The sequence below is a fragment of the Engraulis encrasicolus genome, chromosome 5 (genome assembly GCF_034702125.1).
Source record: "Engraulis encrasicolus isolate BLACKSEA-1 chromosome 5, IST_EnEncr_1.0, whole genome shotgun sequence".
Lineage (NCBI taxonomy): Eukaryota > Metazoa > Chordata > Actinopteri > Clupeiformes > Engraulidae > Engraulis > Engraulis encrasicolus.
The window spans coordinates 56,825,018-56,842,160 of NC_085861.1; the positions used below are offsets into that span (position 1 = coordinate 56,825,018).

The window sequence follows — 17,143 nt, forward strand, 5'->3', positions numbered from 1 at the left end:
AAGTGAGGTTACCTGATTTTTGACCCGGAGCATGCAGCTGACTCCAGAACTGTCCGGTAGCTGTATCCTTTGTGCTGGCTTCTGCAGGTTGTCACAGTGCCACACACACAGCTCAGATGAATCCACACAGCTGGTCCAAATCTGGTCCCTCTGAGAGGTGGAGAAAGGCAACATAGAGGACAGATTATCCATCTCAACATTAGGCCTGCTGATCATTATTTTATGAACTGTCATTTTTTTGCCAGAAAAAGGTTAAAGGTTTCTACCTGACAAGTTTCCCCTACTTCGGCAGCATTCAGGCACAAGGGATGACTGATTATTAATCTCAACTCTATAGACTACTCCCACACATGTACGTATATAGGTAGACACACAACCCCATTACTTCGACTTCCACTAGTTTCTGCCACTGTCATTTTTATGGGTGCATGTAGTGTGTCCTAACATTTCTGAGAGCAGGGAGACGTGCTCCCCTTACTTCTAACAGAGTGGAAGATGAAACTAGACTGCATCCTTGCAGAAAATGGGATGTCGTGTAGTTTGAGCCTGGCTTTAGTTAGGCCACACTTGTGCTGTTTCTGGCTACTCTCTGTTCGTGTTTTGCAGTTAGTGTACACTGCTGTGTCATTCTAATGCCTTATTTTTCAAACTGCTGTCTGTCAAAAACTACAGAGAGTTGTCAAATGAAAATTGGACCAGCCAGAATCAGATTCCAGTCCTCTCTAACAAGATTTCAAGGGTTTTTTGGTGAGAATTTTGATTTTATTGTTGAAAAACATCTTTCTCATTGTGGTCTCTAGAGCTGCCTGAACATTCTACTATTGTTTCCTATGGGGACCAAAAGTTCCCAAAATCGTCAATAACAAAAAAAAAAAAAAACGACAAGAGGTAGGCCTATGGAGACGCAAGATGTGTTTTAAGAGTTTGAATGGTGTCTCGAAAGCCTCTAACGAGGATTAGCGTTTTGAAATTACGGAAGATAAGCAAGCAAGCAAGCAATAAACAGGACATAAGGATAACAGTAAGTGGCACTTGCTGGGGCAAGCCCACTTCATTAAGTCAAGTGTGAGTGGGGAGAAATGACATGCATATCTCACCACCCTACATGCATCCTACATTCTACACCCTCCAGGCATCCTACAACCTAGACGTATCCTACACCTATCCTATCCTAACCCTACCTTAATTGCCCTCCCTCCTACATACTGATGGACTGTAGGATGCATGAATGTTGTTGAATGTAGGGTGCAGGGTGGATGGTGTAATATATATATGGTAATATACTAAGTTGTAGGATGTATGTAGATCGTGGGATGTGTTGTAGGAGGTAGTAAAGCTACTACTACTACTACTAGTATGAAGGGGGATGCATGTAGGGTATAGTCTGTAGTGTGCATGTAGAGTGTAGGACGGTGGAGGATACATGTAGGTTTTTGGGTATACAGTAGAAGGAATTATGTAGTTCGTATGATGCATGTAACATGCAGGATGCATTTCGGGTGAAGGATGGTGGGGGATGCATGTAGGTTTTTGAGTATACGGTAGAAGGCAGTATGTAGTTTGTAGGATGCATGTAACATGCAGGACGCATTTAGGGTGTAGGATGGTGGGGCATGCATGTAGGGTATAGGATGTAGTATGTACGTAGGATTTGGGATACATGTTGGATGCATTTAGGGTGTAGGATGTTGGATGCATTTAGGGTGTAGGATGTTGGGTGCATTTAAGGTGTAGGATGTTGGATGCATTTAAGGTGTAGGATGTTGGATGCATTTAGGGTGTAGGATGTTGGATGCATTTAGGGTGTAGGATCCATGGAGGCTGTAGCTGTAGTAACGTTGGGTTGCTCCACAAACACAAAGAGGATGGGAACAAATAATGTTGACAATGTTGTCTCCAATCGTAAGCACACAAACACACACCACTCAATACTCTATTTCAAGACGTAAATCTCAAACATGCCTGACATCTACCATCAGGCACTCTTAGAACGTGGCATACGACGTCGCAATTGTCTTAGACTGATTGTCGTAAGGGGAGTGTCAGCCAAGAATCGGGCAGACAGTTGTCTAGTAATACTTAATGTAGGGCCTCTCATATAATCTTCTTTTCACCAATATAAAAAAGTCTGAAGACTTCTTGCATCGTCATAGCAATGTTGTTGTGATGTCGTTGAGTGTTTTCGGCAAAGAGTGAATAGGCCCATGGGCCCATCTGCAGTAAGAGGTTACTGCTCACAAACCTCTAAGTAAACCATAAAGCCGTTGAAATGCGACGGAGGGTGTGAAGCATCCGGCTGCATGCAAATCCTCCGCTGTACCACTCCAGTCTTGCGCACCTCCATGATACAGTCATGGGCACCTGGGGAAACACATGGGAACAAGCTCCAATTCAAGCCCATCATAGCCAATTCAACAATATACTTTTGTTAAATAAATAAACTTCAAAACTTCAAAAGGGGCATCACTGATTTATCAAGACAAGCGGAGAGGATTATAGGCACCACACTTCCATCCATGAATTCCATATACAGTATGTACAGCGCAGCCAGAAGAGAGCAGAGAGAATCATAAAAGACCCACTCCATCCAGCTAACTCTCTGCTCGGACACAAACACTGCACGTACAACCTCAGACAAAGCAGAGCGGACAGTATCTCTACCACAAAAGCAAGGTTTTTTAACAGCTTCTACCCACCTACAGTCAGACTAATGGCAAAGAAGAATATGACATAAAATATTTTGATTCTTTTGATTTTTTAAATAACTTTTTAAAATGTCTTTTATCTTTTTCCTTTTTCTACTTAACTCTATTTATTGACTAAGAGGGCCTGCACAAGAGTTCCTATGTGCCTGGGCTACAAGTCCATACACAAATGGCTACTTAACATTGATTTGACTTTGACTTTGATTAGAAATGTTCAACTACATGTTGGGTAGTATTTATGATACGTACCACATTTGGACATAGTTCAGTAATTATGTTTTCTATCCATTGTCTTTATAATAAGAAATTATTTAAGGTATGATATGCATGTCATAGCAAAGCAGATTGGCTCCCAAAACCGCAAAGACCTCTTTACAGTAATGCTTTATCTCTATGATATCTAATCTCTAATATTGTTCACATGTGCCTGTTTGTGTTGATTAGCCTTTGAGAGATGGCATAGGATTTTTATTTTTTTTATTTAAAAATATTTTTATATATTGTTTGGGTGGGTGCGGGTGGTTGGTTGGACATGAGTGATTTGTTTATTGTTTTTATCTGTATTTTCATTTGGTTTTTGACTGCTGCTTTACTTTATTATTCTATTGCACACTATTTCATTTTTAATCTCAAGGACTACAGATGAAAACTAGCCCAAGGCTAAATCTGGTGTGATGCATGAAATGGAAACATTTACGTTTTAATTGCACATGGTCCTAATAAACTTGCTTGCTTGATTGATTGATTGATTGATTGATTTGGTACCAAGTTTGATAAAGATTGCTCTGACCTTGCAAAGAGCAACCATGATGCAGTCAACACCAATCTGTCAGAGCAATCTTTATTAGCCCCCTGCATATTAGCATGTTGGAAATCTCATGGAAGACACAAGGTATGCACATGGAAGGGGAAAAATAACGGGCTCCTACTGTACGTAGGGCAGTCGCGCAGGGTAGCCGTGCAGGGCAGCCGTGCAGGGCAGCCGTGCAGGGCAGCCGTGGCCTAGTGGTTAATCAGAGGGTTGTTGGTTCGAATCCCACCTCAAATTCCACTCCCTATCTCCTTCCAAGGCCCTTGAGCAAGGCACCTAATCCCACACTGCTCCATGGACTGGAACCACCTACCCTATAACAGCTGTAAGTCGCTTTAGATAAAAGCGTTAGCTAAGTGTAATGTAAATTACGTACAGCACCAAAGTGTTCTGTTGTAGAGCTGCATGGAGGTGAGCTTGCCGCAGCTCAGGTGGAACTGCCTCCTCAGCTTCAGGCTGGAGACGTCCCAGACGATCACCAGGCCATCCACACTGCACGAGTAGGCCAGGGTCTGACTGAAAGAAACGAAGAAGGGAAGTCCCACTGTCGGTGAAACAGCACACCACAGCACACAGTGCAGCCATACGAAAATAATACAGCGCTGCTTATAAGTTTACATACCCTGGCAGAATCATTGCTAGTGAGTAGTGTTATTTGAAGGCTTGATAGCTGAAACGCGTTTGCTTTTTGGACATGGTGGTAATATAAATAAATAATGAGACGCAGTTTCTGAGAGCAGATTTTTCTTCCTTATAGTGTTATTAGCAACCAGCTGTGTTTACTCTCTCAAAGTCATCGTTACACCACAAACCCTGATTAAAAGTTTACATACCCTAGTTTTTGATGCTGTGCGGTGTACTGCCCCCTTTAATATCAATAACTTCTTGGAATCATTTGTGCTAGTTGAATAAGGCTCTTAATTTTATGAGATGGCAAAACTGCCCATTCGTCAAAGCAGAATGGCTGTTTACTGTAATATCTTTGGGTGTTTTGGCAGAAGCTCGCTTTTGAGGTCTCCCATGAGTGGCTTAATAAAGGTCTTTTTGATGATTCTTGTCACACACTGATGTTGGTTGAGATGGCCTGACTCTCAAGATCCACTCTAAATCATCCTAAAGGTAAGGTAAGTAAGTAAGTACACACACACACTGCTGCTGGTGTACTTGACAGACCTTTTTAATATTTTTTTTTCTTCAAAATGCTACTATTACCATGTCAGAATGCTATAAGGACTTTTTTAGGAAAAGCACAAAAGCACAACAATACCTCTTAATGTATGTCCTCTACAAGTCTTCTGTTGTCCAGTCTTGCACTTTAAATGTCTGTATGAGCACTGTCTATGTCCATACTGTCTTAAGTCCATGTATAAGTACTGTCTATGTCTATACTGTCTATGTCCTTACCTAGATTAGTCTATGTCTGTATGGGAAAGCAAGAAATGTAATTTCAAATTCTTTGTATGACCAGTGCATGTAAAGAAATTGACAATAAAACCTACTTGACTTGACTTGACTAAGTAAAAACAGTGCAAAACTGACCAAAGTGCAGTACAGTGTCTGGTAAGATGAAAAAATCAAAATAGAGCAATAAAGCATACTAGTTGCACAAAGTTGTTCTATTGGGTTAAGACTATGTGTTCATCCATACCATACTCTGCCATCCAATTCTTTATGGACATTAAAGGGACACTGCAGGAAATGGTCAAAAAAGGTACTGCAACTATGCTGCTCATTGAAACTGGGCTGCCTATTGCCAAATTTGATCTTTACATGAAAGTTTACTGAGTAATAAACAAATATTTTCTAGTATGGTCCAAGTACAGTCATTTTTGCAGCTAAAAATGGCTATTTTTGGAAATTCAAAATGGCAGACCATGGAGAAGATCCCCCTTTTCATGTATGAAAAGTGCAACTTTTCAAGTCATAATGAATACTTGGAATTTGATGCTGGTGGTAAGTATTCATGAAAAAGGTAACATTAGTGAATGAGCAGCATGAATTCTGGAAATAAACAACTAGAAATCTCACACAGTGTCCCTTTAAACAGAAAAGGGAACGCTTCACTGGGTCATGTGTTCAAGTCTAGTAAAAAGGGCTAAAAAAAAACGTGGGCGTCTAAACTGCCATGAAAAGATAAAAGCAACTTTTGAGGCACTCCTTACTAAAGTTAAAAAGCCTTTTCTTAAACTCTGGCAACATGCCTACGCGTTTTGATTCATTGACTACTTTTACATGACGTTTTTAATTCCGAATTACTAATTCCGAATTAAATAGTTCCGTCGAGTTTCTTAATTTAATTCGGAATTGTGAAGTGTTTACAGTGTACATGATGTGTTCAAAGCGGAATTAGGCTTTATTCAGAATTTAAGCGAGTTAATTCTGAAATAATGTCTCATGTAAACAAGGCCAATATCTTCATCAGGGCTTGCCAAACAATTGCAGGTGGAAGACATTAATCAGATCTTTATGGACCTTGCTTTGTTCACTGGTGCACAGTCATGTTTGGCCTTCTCAACCAACATCAGTGTGTGACCTCAACACTGTGCTTTTAGAAGAATGGTCAAAAAATCCTATAAACACTCTCCTGAACCTTGTGGACAGCCTTCCCAGATGAGGTGAAGCTGTAATAGCTGCAAAAGGTGGACCGATATCATACTGAATCCTTTGGGTTAGGAATGGGATGGCAAGTAAGTTCATACAGTATGCGAGTCAAGGCAGGTTTGCGAATACTTTTGGTAATACAGTGTATACGATCTGTATTTAATCGATACAGAATTATTATACATTATGCCACTTTACAGATGTAACTTTAATGTCACCGCATTGGTCTGGAGACTTTGGAAGCCATGAGATGCTGCTGTTTTATTTCAGCTCAGTCATTTGTAATGTGTGATGATGCTGCCACCTGCTGTCTACAAGACACAAGAGACTGATTTAGATGTTAGCCATTACGTGTCACCTGTACGTGTCCTGTCTGTCCTCCATGGCAAGATCGGTGACCTCGCTCCTGTGTTCGGTCAGCTGTTTATGGCAGGACATGCTTCGCGTGTTGATGATGTAAATGGTGGAGTCTTTGGAGCCGATCCACACCTGCTCCTGGTCCAGCCCCAGCATGCAGCTCTGATGGATGGACAGACAAACAGAGGCACAAATATACAGTAGTCTGAGGTCCGCACACTTAAAAACCTTTTTGTTTTCTTTTAATATTATTTCATGGGTGGATTACGTTTCGACTTCACAGCCTTCAACAGATTCCCTCTCACTTTGAAATTACAGTCAGCCTTTGTCCCGCACCTTTTCCTGGGATGTGCACAATCTTCACCTTCAAACAAATATAGTCTGAATCTTTGACGTCAAATACAGTAGGCCTAAATCAGGTTTACTAATTGTTATTATTCATTCTAATCATAATTGATCAAGTTATTTAATTACTCATTTGAGCACATTAGCACAGTTGACTCCAAAGTGCAGAAAATAAACAAATAAAGGGCCAACAGACTGAATGTATCACTGAATTGATCTGCATTCCTCTACCTAGCTGAATAGGAATGACTACAATAGTGAAGACTAGTCAAGATGCCAAAGACTATGATGTTATCCAAAAAATAAGAACATAACATCAATCATCTTCATACATCAATCTTAACTGAGGGGGCATTTATGTAATTACTGTGCTGCACACACACACAGACACACAGACACAGACACAGACACACACACACACACACACACACACACACACACACACACACACACACACACACACACACACACACACACACACACACACACACACACACACACACACACACACACACACACACACACACAGCAATGTTCTGATTACATATCCACCCCTATCATTAGACCATGGCTCCAAAACCATCCCAGATTTTTGGGGCAATTCTGACTGTGAGCAACGCACCAGAGGCAGCTGTCCCACTTGAATGCAGTTCTCCCACTTTTTTTGACAATTCTCTAGATCAAACTCTTGTGGACTTTAAGCCTTTTTAATTTCTATTTATCCTTTATCCATTTATTCTTCCTTCAACTCTTATTTATTATCTATGTACCTATTGTTTCTATTTAGACAGGTCATCAGCTGGGAAAATTAGGCTTTTCGTCCTACCGCACTTTTCTCTGTGGATTACTGACCAGAAGCCCTATTGGAAGAAATTAAAACATGGGGCCACGTCAATTTTTGCTCAGAATTCAATATGGACACCATTTTCCAAAATGACTTGTTTTCATGCATTATTACATTGTACTATAAGGTGATATAAGGTGATATAAGGTGATATTCATGAATGATTAACTACTTTCAGCACTATTATGTCCTCTTTCCTTACATACATACATTACAAAGGTTGACTAAACTAAAACAAATGAAAATAAAGTTGGCCACCTTGCAATATCCAAAGGAAATTGCTGAAAATAATGATTGAAATGCACATAGTATGGCTGGGGAAATTAGGCCTATTGTCCTGTCAGGGTTTTCACAGTGGTTTACAGACCAGAAGGCCTATTGAAAAAGATTCACCAGCTGGTTGCCATCTCAAATGTGCTCCAAAATCCAAAATGTTCTCTGTTTTTCAGAATGGCAGACTTTCATATATATTTTTCTCAATACTGTAAGACCATGATTATCAATAAAGACAACCTATTTTCAGTGATATTCTGTCCTATCTCCTATCTACAGACGTGAGTACAAAGGTTGGCAACAGAATGATGTAAATATATATCTTGCCCCTTTGAAATATCCTAAGCATTGTTGTCAGAAAATGACTGAATTACACATACACAGTTGACTGCTGAAAAAAGGCTATTGAAGTGCTAAACTTTTCACATTAGATTACTGACCAACATTTTTTCAGGCCTACATTTTTTTGTGCATAAAACAAGGGTTTTTCCCCTGCTCTACAGTGTCTTTCCCCCACACACTATTCTGCCTCCCCCACCCCCTCACTCATCTCCCCCCCACACACACACTATTCTGCCCCCCCACACACTATTCTGCCCCCCCCACCCCCCACACACTATTCTGCCCCCCAACCCCTACACTCATCGCCCCCATGCTACTCTGCCCCCCGACCCACTCCAACTCACCCCCCCCACTATTCTGCCCCCCACGCTCACCCCTCCTGACTCATTCTCCCCCCACCGTTTGTGTTTGCGTTTGTGTGTGTGTGCCTGAGTGCGCTTTTCTCAAGTGTGTGTGGCCAGTGTGCTTGTTTACATACACTGACATAGACACAGTAGACCGGGTGTGTGTGTGTGTTGGGGGGGGGTGACCGAATGATGTGGAGGAGCGGGGGGATGAATGAGGGGGAGTGAGCGGGGTAAGGGGGCAGAGTGTGGGGGGTGGGGTGGTAATGGTAATGAGTCGGGGTTGAATTAGGGGGTGGGGGGGTAGAAAAGTGTGTGGGGGGATGAGTGAGGTGGTGGGGGGGAATAGTGTGGGGGGTTCAGGGGGGCAGAATAGTGTGTGTGTGTGTGTGTCTGTGGGGGGGGAGGGGGTTAAGTTGAGTCGGGGGGGGGGGGGGGGTTTGACCTGCCAAACTTTTCACATTGGATGTGGGGTGGGGGCGAGTATTTCTGTGGGGGGTGGGGGGAGAATGAGTCAGGGGGGGTGAGCGTGGGGGGCAGAATAGTGGGGGGGTGATTGAGGGGTCGGGGGGCAGAAAAGTGTGTGTGGGGGGAGATGAGTGAGGGGGTGGGGGAGGCAGAATAGTGTGGGGGGGAAAGACACCGTAGAGCAGGGGAAAGATGAGCGGGGGATACGCGTGGGCACACACGCACGCACACTCACTCTTGCTTTATGCGAAAAAATGTAGGCCCTGAAACATTTTTGGTCAGTAATCTAATGTGAAAAGTTTGGCAGGTCAATAGCCTTTTTTCAGCAGTCAACTGTGTATGTGTAATTCAGTCATTTTCTGACAACAATGCTTATATGCTTATTATATTTCAAAGGGGCAAGATATATATTTACATCATTCTGTTGCCAACCTTTGTACTCACGTCTGTAGATAGGAGATAGGACAGAATTTCACTGAAAATAGGTTGTCTTTATTGATAATCATGGTCTTACAGTATTGAGAAAAATATATATGAAAGTCTGCCATTCTGAAAAACAGAACATTTTGGATTTTGGAGCACATTTGAGATGGCAACCAGCTGGTGAATCTTTTTCAATAGGCCTTCTGGTCTGTAATCCACTGTGAAAACCCTGACAGGACAATAGGCCTAATTTTCCCAGCCATAGACACTCTATGTGCATTTCAATCATTATTTTCAGCACTTTCCTTTGGATATTGCAAGGTGGCCAACTGTATTTTCATTTGTTTTAGTTTAGTCAACCTTTGTAAACATGTATGTAAGGAAATAGGACAGAATAGTGCTGAAAGTAGTTAATCGTTCATGAATATCACCTTATAGTACAATGTAATAATGCATGAAAACAAGTCATTTTGGAAAATGGTGTCCATATTGAATTCTGAGCAAAAACTGACGTGGCCCCATGTTTTAATTTCTTCCAATAGGCCTTCTGGTCAGTAATCCACAGAGAAAAGTGCGGTAGGACGAAAGGCCTAATTTTCCCAGCTGATGACCTGTCTATTCTGTCTTGTTTCCTGTCTTGTGTTTTTCTATTTCTTTCTAGTCTCTTTCTAACTTTTCTACCTCACTCCATTATTTTTTATTTTTAACATTGTTGTCCATTATTTTGTTAAACACTTTGAGCTGCATGCCTTGTATGAAACTGTGCTATACAAATACAGTTATTATTCTCAAGATCAAGATCGTTTATGGGAAATTTGTCTTGGGCAATCACAAAGGTGCTGCAACATACAACGCAACACAACACAAAACAACCAACCACAAAACAACCGCACATAACAAAAAGCACAAAACAAAGTGAAGTGCTGAAGTGCATAATAAGTGTATCATACATAGCATTACCAAACAGACGTCTAATTTCACGTCTTGAGTTCAGGAGATTAACAGATGTGAGTAGTAACGCACCAGAGGCATCAGTCCCACTTGAATGCAGTTGTGCTTGGCAGACCAGCTGGCGGCATCGAACACCACTACTCTACCGTGGCCCAGGGCGCACCACAGCCTGGGGTTGCCATCTCCCTCCACATCACACTTCCCCAGCTGACCTGCAGGGGGAGCAGGAGAAAGCACTGTGAGTCCGCTTGAGTACAGTGTTGCCAGATTGAACGGTTGAGCACCTTTTGGGCTGGCAATGATCAGACACATCTGGCAACACTGAGTGAGTCAGTCACTCCTGTCCACTGGCTACTTTGGGGGAAAAACATGCTATTTGCCAACTTGTTTTCCCGCTGCCAACTGGCTAAGTGAATCATTTAGTTGTGCAAGTTGCCATAACATTTCATACCACTTATTTTCACCAAACAAACACAAAATTCACGATCAATTTACAAAATTAACAGAAATGGCACTAATGTCAGGACAGAATGCAAGGACAAACAAATCAGTTGGCTAATTAAAGCACAGGTAAAAGATCATCTAGTCTAGTAGGGAAGACATGTGTGAGCGTTTAGGGCGTCAGACTTGTAGCCCAAAGGTTGCCAGTTTGACTCCCCACCCGCCAGGTTGGTGGGGGGAGTAATTAACCAGTGCTGTCCCCCATCCTCCTCCATGACTGAGGTACCCTGAGCATGGTACCATCCCGCCGCACTGCTCCCTTGGGGCGCCATTGGGGGCTGCCCCCTTGCACGGGTGAGGCATAAATGCAATTTTTAGTTGTGTACAGCATGCAGTGTTCACTAGAGTGCTGTGTCACAATGGCAATGGGAGTTGGAGTTTCCCAGATGGGCTTTCACTTTCGAGATTTATTTAATTAGCTTCAAAACACAGATAGATAAATTAATAGGAAAAATGAATGTATCATCATAGATAAATGCAATATAGAGTGAACAGTATACAGAGAAGTCAATGTCTTTGTCCTTGATTGACATACAGTATTATAGAGTTGAAGAAAAGTGGACTAGTAGAGCACAACCAAAGCTGTGGAAAACAAGGGACAAAACATGGGACAGAAAACATGTTACGGACAAACACGTATTGACAGTCAGTTTCCAATCCCTGACGGGGGCAATGGCTCTGGGAGTTTCTTCGGCATGCCTGGGCAGGGCGGCTGAAGATCCACTAAGCGAGTCAAGGCCCTGTGTGTTGGCCCTACGCCAGTAGTGAATTTACAGCATTTGGGTCAAGGGACTCAATGCACCTCTTGTTTCAGATCAGCTGTGCCACTAATGCAAATTGGTCAGTTTTAGCACTGTTCAACATCATGCGAGCATGTGACCCCTTCCAAGAACACACAAACATCCTTGAACAGTCAAAACACAAGACAAACTCTCCAGGTATCTCCTATGAACTGCTGAAAGTGAATGGTTTAAGTACTGTAAACTCTGCTTTGACCCGTAACTTACGGTACAAAAAAACGTTGACCTGCTTTTAACCTTCTCTATTCTCAGGGGATTTTAAAAGAAACAATTTGGAATTCAGGTCTAGTCATACTGTATAATAGTGCCTTTAGAAGACAACATCCAAATTCAGTATCATTATCATTTTTTTGAGAGACAAGGACCAGTCTCTCCTGAGATTGTATTTCCTTTAGTGAAGTACTTTAGAATAGGGGTTCCCAAACTTTACCATGACGAGGCCCCCCATATACTGGTAGATTCCAGCCAAGGCCCGCTTACATGGATGCATAGAAAGCATTATAAAGACTTAGTAAATAAGTAACTAATGATGAACAGCAAGTTGTACTAATGCTTTCTAAAATATCTACAAATAATATGTTCAAGATTTTACAAACCTTTTAACAGAGTGTTTTTTATTCATTTACAAAAAATTGGTACGGAAGCCGAGAGCGGCCCTCATATCATCTTTTTTAATTCACCTTGTTATCCAGAGAAAACGGCATAATTAATTAGAGATAACGAGAAAACAAACTGTTATCCCGTGATAACAATATAATGATCAATTATTTCATGATATCGAGAAAACAACTGAGATTTCAAGCTGAGCTGCCTGCACCACCCTGTGTCAGACAGAGAAGACAGAATGTAACGGACATAACAGAGCAGAAATTGAGTTCTTCGATGCCTTTAGTAATTTTTAAATTATTCCTTATCAAAAGACTTAATGCAAGCACAGCCTGTGTCAACCCCTGTTCAAAATATTGCCTTATTAGGTGGTCGATTATTCTAGACATTCTAAAGACAAACGTTGATAGCCTACAGACAGGGGCGTGGCAGCAAATTCTGGGCCGTATGTACAATAAGCTTCAATGGACCCCCCAAGCCACATATCTTCAGAAGTTGGACACCCTTTATACATGGGGCCCTGGTGACCCAGTCACCCTTTACCCCCCTGAACGGCACCCCTGCCTACAGAATGCGATATCCCTGAAGCCAGCCTCTTCACGTACATGAATTGTCAGCTGTATACTTGACATCATGAAACTAATGTTTTGTTTTCTCAAGATCACTGAATAATTGTTTCGTTTTCTCGAGATCTCGAAATAAAGGTTTTGTTTTCTCAAGATCTCGGAATAAAGGCTTTGTTTTCTCGAGATCTCCAATTAATTATATCATTATCTCGGGATAACAAAGTGAATTTAAAAAAGTATTACACAAGGGCCGCTCTCGGCTTCCGTAATTTGGAAATGTTTGATGAATATAAAATATTAACATAACATTTCCCACTCATTCACAAAAAAATGTTGATGTTTTGTTAGCTAATTATCCACTAACGAAGTACTTTATAAAATTTCTACTAAGTCTTCAGAATGCTTTTTATACACCCACTATAACTAAAGAAGGCAAGTGCTACACCCTCCATCATGACAACATTCTACAGAGGAACCATAGAGAGCGTCGTGTCCAACTGCATCACAGTGTGGGGAGGAAGCTGCACGGAGAAAAACAGGAAGACACTCCAGCGTGTTGTGAACACAGCGAAGAAGATCATTGGAGTACCACTCCCCTCCCTGCAGGACATTTACACCACACGCCTCACCCGGAAAGCACTGATGATCATCAAAGACACAAGCCACCCTGCACACAAACTGTTCAGCCTCCTGCCCTCTGGAAAGAGGTACAGGCGCCTCCGTTCCCGTACCACCAGGCTGGCGAGCAGCACAATGCACCAAGCGATCAAGATGCTGAACACTCAACCCACTCTCCCTCCACTGTCAGCCTCTAGCCAGCAAGGCCACTGACAACCCCCCACCCCATCCCCCTCCACCATATCTGCGACTGAACATTCCACCTGCACTACTATACTTGTGACTGAACTTTCAACCTGCACTAACTCAAAACATGCACACACACACACACACACACACACACACACACACACACACACACACACACACACACACACACACACACACACACACACACACACACACACACACACACAAGCACACTGCACTTTCTGCACTAAACCCAAACATACACACACTGACACACACTGACACACACACACACACACACACACACACACACAGACACCCGAACACACACACAGACGCACACCGCACCTTCTACCTGCACTAAACACACATACACACACATACACACACACACACACACACACACACACACACACACACACACACACACACACACACACACACACACACACACACACACACACACACACACACACACTGCTGCTGGTGTACTTGACAGACCTTTTTAATATTTATTTTTCTTCAAAATGCTACTATTACCATGTCAGAACGCTATAAAGGACTTTTTTAGGAAAAGCACAAAAGCACAACAATACCTCTTAATGTATGTCCTCTACAAGTCTTCTGTTGTCCAGTCTTGCACTTTAAATGTCTGTATGAGCACTGTCTATGTCCATACTGTCTTAAGTCCATGTATAAGTACTGTCTATGTCTATACTGTCTATGTCCTTACCTAGATTAGTCTATGTCTGTATGGGAAAGCAAGAAATGTAATTTCAAATTCTTTGTATGACCAGTGCATGTAAAGAAATTGACAATAAAACCTACATGACTTGACTTGATTATAAGGTGTTAAACCCATACCTGGAGTATAGAGCAAGACGTCCACGGTTTGCTGTGTGGGCAGATGGAGTGAGGGGTTAATACGATGCTTCAGAGTCTCTGAGGTGCTCTTTGGAACAGGTGTTGGCACTGATAATGAGCAAAAAAAAATAGGAGAAATGCACATCATCAAATTTTAGTTCACACATACTCACACCCCAGACATCCTGACCACCAGACAAACCTTCCATAGCAGACAAAAAATAATGTACACTTGGAAACATGGCATGTGCGCATTCATGAATCCACGCATTAACGCACGCACACTCACCCACGCATACACACACACACAAACCTTCTGGGACAGCTTAAGAAAATACACACCCTCCTGTCGCATCCGGTCATAGTAGGCCAGTTTCGAAGCAGCTGATATGGCTTTTTGCGGCGGTAGACATCCTGCCACAGTGTCCATGAGAAGAACATTGGTGAGAGCCTGCTGCACGTGCTGTGGATCCTAGAGACAGATGCCGTATATGGACACACTGTGAACAACAAACTCGGGACAATGGCCTGAAAAGTTGAATAAGTAGGAGTGGGACTTTTAATTAACCAATTTTAGCCTGATGCTCCCTATACGCTGCGTCTGGAGGAACATACTGTATACACTGCATTCAGGCTCTTGAGATTTGAGGCTTTTTTATTAAAACTGTGGCTATGTTAGAGTTGAACAAACACATTCTAATGCAAGAGGAGGGTCCTAGCTTTTTAAGGCAGCTTATTTCATGTTTTTATGTGCTTCGTAGGCTGAGATATTTAGGTTTTAATAGGCAGAGGGCACCCAAAAAGGGCTTAGGTATTAGGAATTTGTAGGTGTGCGGCCTGCTGTTGTTTCTGGGTGTGCTCTCTAACCACCAGAACTTATAACACTCATGGGACGACTGTAAGGAGAGATAGCTCAGTATTTTCCATTAAAGATAGAACATGCCTGATTAGGTGGGGATATCCTGTAAGCCATAGCAAAACAGTTAATGTTGCTGTGTTATTTCAAACAGGATCACTGGAGAGGAAAACTAGCCATTTGCAGATCAGATGGCACACATTTGTGGCTTCACACAGCTGGGTTATTAAAGGTGCACTGTGTAGGATAGTGGCTGGAGTAGGTATTGTAACTATGCTGTCCATTGAGACTGTGCTGACTACTGACAAATTTGATATCTTCATGAATATTTAGGTACTATGAAATAAGCTAATATTTCCTAGTTTGACCAAAGTACAGTAATGTCAAAATGCCGGACATGGAGAAGATCCGCCTTGTCATGTATGAAAAGTTCATAATAAATCCTTAGAATTTGATGGTGTTGGTAAGTATTCATGAAAAAAGTAACATTTCTGAATGGGCAGCATGGATTTCTGTAAGTAAATTCTAAAAATATTACATAGTGCACATTTAAAAGAATAACCATGAGATCTGTAAACAAGTGAACATACTGTACCTTGTGATCGTCGGCCATCTTCCTTCCGGCCCACAACTCTTTGATCATCAGACTCCACAGGTCACACTCGGACTTCAGGTTGGCCTCAAATATCTCCTTTTTCATGCAGCTCTTAATCCTCAGCGAAGGGATACGCAAAAGCAGGAACTGGGCTGAAGAGGTTTTCACCTCCTGTTTCAGAAAAAAATGAACCATTCCATCACCCCAGAGCACAAAATATGAAAGGGATGTTTTCCCGATAGCATGATTTCCATGTTTATTGTAAAAACATTAATGCATGCATTCATTAGCCTCAGGAATGCAACATACTGCAGAGTGCTGGAGTTGATTACAACTGTACCACACCAACAGGCACTCACGTGTGTGCAGATACTATACTTTACTGTACTAAACTATACTTTACAGTTCTATACTTTAATGTTGATTCATGGGACATGCTATGTGCTACTGTATGCTTAAATATAGTGCTACAGAACATACCACCAGGGGTGTAGCACCAAATTCTGGGCCCTATGGACAGCCACCTCCAATGAATCCCTAGCCTGGGAAATCCCATGCTGCTTTGCACAATCGTTACGATCTCGCTTGTCAGATCATCTGGTGTTAAACAGGCAAATGAACGCCCCTTATAAGATATCACAATGCATACCACTATATCTCTGAACTTTGTGATGTCCACAAATCCTCTACGTCCATCGGGAAGAAGGAAGAGCCTCTTCTGTGTCATGGCGATCTTGCCCACACCACAGCTGGTCTTCACGGAGCAGGAGAGCTTGTACACGCACTCGCTGTGGTCCAGCTGCTCCATCACTTCAGCCGGCAGGTTCACGTCCTGGGCCTCGGCTTCAGTCTCCTTCCAAAAGGTGTAGAACACGCGAAACACGTCTGGGTCCACCTCTTTTCGAGACCCTATGAACACACAAAATACCCAGTAAAACCGCTTGCAACACTTTACCCCTCCCCCGACCACCAACACTCTTACACTCTACAATAATCTATATGTATTTGTGCTACAAGACACCTTAACTTCCTTCAGGAATAATACATATTACTCTACTCTACTCTACTCTTTATTTCCTGGTAT

At 42.2% G+C, this 17,143-nt stretch overlaps 1 protein-coding gene across 1 annotated transcript in view; it reads right to left on the reverse strand.

The window, feature by feature from the left end:
• dennd3b (DENN/MADD domain containing 3b) overlaps nucleotides 1–17,143 on the reverse strand; it is a 37,643-nt gene that overhangs the window by 1,855 nt on the left and 18,645 nt on the right. The window contains exons 16-24 of the mRNA XM_063199778.1: nucleotides 16,709–16,968; nucleotides 16,060–16,230; nucleotides 14,951–15,080; nucleotides 14,609–14,716; nucleotides 10,537–10,676; nucleotides 6,476–6,636; nucleotides 3,893–4,032; nucleotides 2,243–2,361; nucleotides 13–150 (exon numbers count right to left, since the gene is read on the reverse strand). Coding sequence (XP_063055848.1) covers nucleotides 13–150; nucleotides 2,243–2,361; nucleotides 3,893–4,032; nucleotides 6,476–6,636; nucleotides 10,537–10,676; nucleotides 14,609–14,716; nucleotides 14,951–15,080; nucleotides 16,060–16,230; nucleotides 16,709–16,968 — 1,367 coding nt within the window. The remainder of the gene's footprint in view (nucleotides 1–12; nucleotides 151–2,242; nucleotides 2,362–3,892; nucleotides 4,033–6,475; nucleotides 6,637–10,536; nucleotides 10,677–14,608; nucleotides 14,717–14,950; nucleotides 15,081–16,059; nucleotides 16,231–16,708; nucleotides 16,969–17,143) is intronic.